This window comes from Protobothrops mucrosquamatus, unplaced genomic scaffold (genome assembly GCF_001527695.2).
Source record: "Protobothrops mucrosquamatus isolate PMUCROS unplaced genomic scaffold, P.Mucros_1.0 scaffold1545, whole genome shotgun sequence".
Classification (NCBI taxonomy): Eukaryota; Metazoa; Chordata; class Lepidosauria; order Squamata; family Viperidae; genus Protobothrops; species Protobothrops mucrosquamatus.
The window spans coordinates 126,410-130,141 of NW_015387715.1; the positions used below are offsets into that span (position 1 = coordinate 126,410).

Here is a 3,732-nt window from a genome sequence, read left to right on the forward strand (position 1 = left end):
TACCAAGCCGAGGCTGGCTCAGTGTTTCTCAACCTTGACCATTTTAAGGCATGTGGACTTCAACTCCCAGAATTCCACAGCCAGCATTGCTGGCTGTGGAATTCTGGGAGTTGAAGTCCACATGCCTTAAAATGGTCAAGGTTGAGAAACACTGCGAGAAAGATCTCGTGAATTATTGCAGCATCTCCCAGACCCCTTACTGGCGCTGGGCTGTGGCCTGGAGAAAGGGCGAAAGCCTTCACAGCCGAGCTAAAGCCACAGCTGCTTAGCAAGCCAAACAAACCTCCATGCCCAGGCAAGGCTCAGCCTTCTGCTTCGTCTTGCAGAGAAGCCTCCATTCCTTTCACCCACCCACCCACCCCGTCTTAGAGAACCATCGAAGCTTCGGCGGGCAAAATTCCTCCCCCCCCCCCCATCGCTTGCAAGGCTGGGGCGAGGATGAAGCTCGAACACTCACCGATGGCGACGTAGGACCTGCTGACGCCGGTCTTGCTCTCGATTTTAGCCAGCACGTCGGTCAGGCAGTTCTTCTCGCGCAGGAACTTGTCGAACCTCTCTCTCATGGACGCCGTCATGCCGAGATCTTCTGGCGTGGCTCGTGGCTTCGGCTTCGCCTCCTGCAACCGATCCGCCCGAGCAAGAATCCCGCAGCGGGGCTGACGCTTCGCCTTCCTCGCGCGGAACAGCCAGCCCTCCCCGGCCTCTAGGAGGTGGAAGCGGAGCGAGAGAAAGAGAGGCGAGGCGACGTCACTGCAAGGAGGAATCGGCGTCAGCGCTGACTCGGCCAGCCGGCCCACCCTTCGTCCTCCCCCTCCTGCCTCGGGGCTGCGATTGAACGCCACGCCCGAGAGCCGCCGGCAAAAAAACGCCCTTGCGCCAAGAGCGGGCGATCGGTCGTGAATACGACCAAGGGGCTTCGAGCGGTGAGGGGATTGGCAAGCCAGCCGCGTCCCTTGCCGGGCTCGGACCCTTTGCCTCTTCTTGCAGACGCCGTCCGAACTGCTTTTGCGAGCTTTATAAGCAGGGCTTTTCAACCTTTTCACCCATTGCACCACTTTTAGGATAGGGCAACATCCGAGTACCGCCAGTCGCCTAGCAAGGTGTCAAAAACTTGAGGACCAAAAAAAAGGAAAAAGGTGATGAACTACAGGGAGTCCTCGACTTACACAGTTCGCTTAGTGACTGTTCGAAGTGACAGTGGCAGAAGAAAAAAGTGCCGCCCCCCAAGCCACAGCCGAGCAAGACACCTGCCTGCCCACCTGGCGGCGCTCTTCCTCCTGTCCGAGGTTTTCATTGTTGTGAGCATTTCTGTTGAGGATTGGGATGGGGGGGTGTTTGGTTTTTATTCCCCCCCCGTCTGCTGGGTGGTTGCAGCAGGTTTTGGTCACTTCACATGACCCTGGGACACTGTGACCGTCATAAATATGAATCAGTTGCCAAGCATCTGAATGTAAATCACAAGACCCTGGAGAAGCTGCAACATTCCAGCTGATCGGCGCTTCTTCTGGGCTCAGCAGAAGGGCCAGGATCAGCGCCGAGCTCCAGCTGGAGCCTGGTGCTTCCACTGAGCCCTGACAGCCCCCAAAAAGTGCTGATTCTGGTGTTTCCGCTGAGTCCTGACAGCCCTGCAGCTCCAGCCATCTCTCGCTCAGGCTTGTGCGGTGCTGCCACCGGTTTCAGCTTATTCCCCTTCCCCACTACCACTTTTCTAGGATGGTCGCGTACCACCTGCCAGGTGCCAATGTACCACAGGTGGTACCCTACCACTGGTTGAAAAGCCTTGCTTTATAGCCTCATCCACACGCCCTCGTGGCTCCGGTGTTATGATGGAGGCTTCTCACCGCACAGGTAGTCCTCAATTTATAGACCAGTCACTTAACAACCATTTGAAGTTACAACCAACCTCCCTCAGGCTACTACTTCTGATGACTCTCCTCTCCCTCCACCATGGTGATGTGATCACATTTTGGGCATTTGGCAACCGACCTGCATTTACTGTCATTTGCTTTTTTCGATGCAAAAGGAGGAGTCATAGGGGCTGAACCTGCCGATTCGCACCGCAGGGGTGTGGACCCAAATCCCGTCTCTCCTGTGTGAAATCCATTCAAGAAAGAATGCAGAAGCAAAACAACCCAGCGGAATGTTTATTTTCAGCAGGGGCTGTCTTCATTTGGTGGTAGTGGCGGTGTCGTTTCCCTTCACCAGTGTTACCAGAATCAGCCAATCTAATTTTGCATTAGGGAGGGGGTATTCAGGCTGCAAAGTGCACATAACCGTACTATTCTGTCCAGAAGATGCTCAAATGTGAAACTATAGTCAAATCTAGGCTACCTTTTGAAGTAGGCTTATATGCAAGCAAGATACAAATATTGGAATTGGGCTCTAGCACTGAGTTCTATTGATCTGGATAGAAACTGGATCACGCTGAACAAGAATAGCATAGTAAATTATTGCACAAAGCTGGGCCCTGATGAAAACACCTTCTGCTTTGGTACTACAATAGTTGATTCCTAAGAAAGCATCTCAGCGTTTGTGCAACACTTTTGAAACCACGAGAACTGCTACCTGGTGTGCTGTCCTCTACTGCAGTGAGAGATGACACCAAAATTTTGTGTCACTGCCAATAAAGAACAAGGCAAACTGAGCATGGGTAACAACCTATGTTAGAACTTACCATGTGACAATAAGGAGGGGTTGAAACATAATTACTTCTAAAAGTAATTATTCTAAAAAGTAAATAGTAAAATGCAACACAATCAAGAAGAATTGTTTAGTATATGAGAGTGCTAATGGTTTTTTTTAAAAGGCCACATTATTTGCACATCCTTTCCCCATCTAGTTATAAGAACAAAAACTTAAGGTGTTAGTCAACAGTGGAAATTTTCACACAATAGAAATAATTTATAGGTCAAGTTCGCACGTGAGTCCCATAATGGCTAAACCTGACATGAAACACAAATATATTTATTTCAAACACTGTTAAGCTCCAACGGCTAAGTAATCAAAATCTCAATATCCGGATTTCTGTAGTCATCCCTTAGAACAGGGGTGTCAAACTGCCAGCCCGTGGGCCGGTTTCATCATACCGAAGCTGCGCCCACCCCATTGCTGGCAATGGCAAAAAAGCTCTGATACGTCACGCGACATCATGTGACGTCACGAGTTTGACATGCCTGCCTTAGAATATTGCAGAATATTGAATGGCTAAGTCTATATAGCGTGGAAGGTTGGGACTCTCAAATTTCCTACCAGTGAAGCCCTCCAAGTCGTGATATGCTCATTCTAACACTGATGCATGATATAAGGCTGTAACAACGTGTTTTTTTTCTGGAGATTGAAAAGAAAAAGTGCAAAAAAACCAAACTAATTTCAATAGTGCAATGTCATGGCCATGGAGCATAGATGTATGGGATTAGCTTATATAGTTGTTCTTTCCTTTGCAGACAAACCAGTTAAATTTTATTTACAAATATGAGTAACATGTCAAATCTCTTTTTAACTTTTGCTATTAAGATGCAAATAATCAGTGTTGGTACATTAACAGTTATAAAGCTTTTCAGATCACAGTGAAATGACTCAATTTTTTAAAAAATTGCCAAAGAAAATGCAATGCATTTGCAGACATGTTATGGCTCTTGTCTACTGCAAATGGTGCATTTTGTTTTGGAGAAGTTGTAATTTGGTATTATAGACAAGATTATTATAAAGAAAATTAGTATCTTCATGCCCAAG

The 3,732-nt window shown here is 48.2% G+C and overlaps 1 protein-coding gene across 1 annotated transcript in view; it reads right to left on the reverse strand.

The window, feature by feature from the left end:
• Window positions 1-740, reverse strand: part of REEP5 (receptor accessory protein 5) — a 15,708-nt gene extending 14,968 nt beyond the window's left edge. Inside the window, exon 1 of the mRNA XM_015822391.1 lies at window positions 458-740. Coding sequence (XP_015677877.1) covers window positions 458-575 — 118 coding nt within the window. The 5' untranslated portion in view covers window positions 576-740. The remainder of the gene's footprint in view (window positions 1-457) is intronic.
• Between the last annotated feature and the right edge of the window lie 2,992 nt (window positions 741-3,732).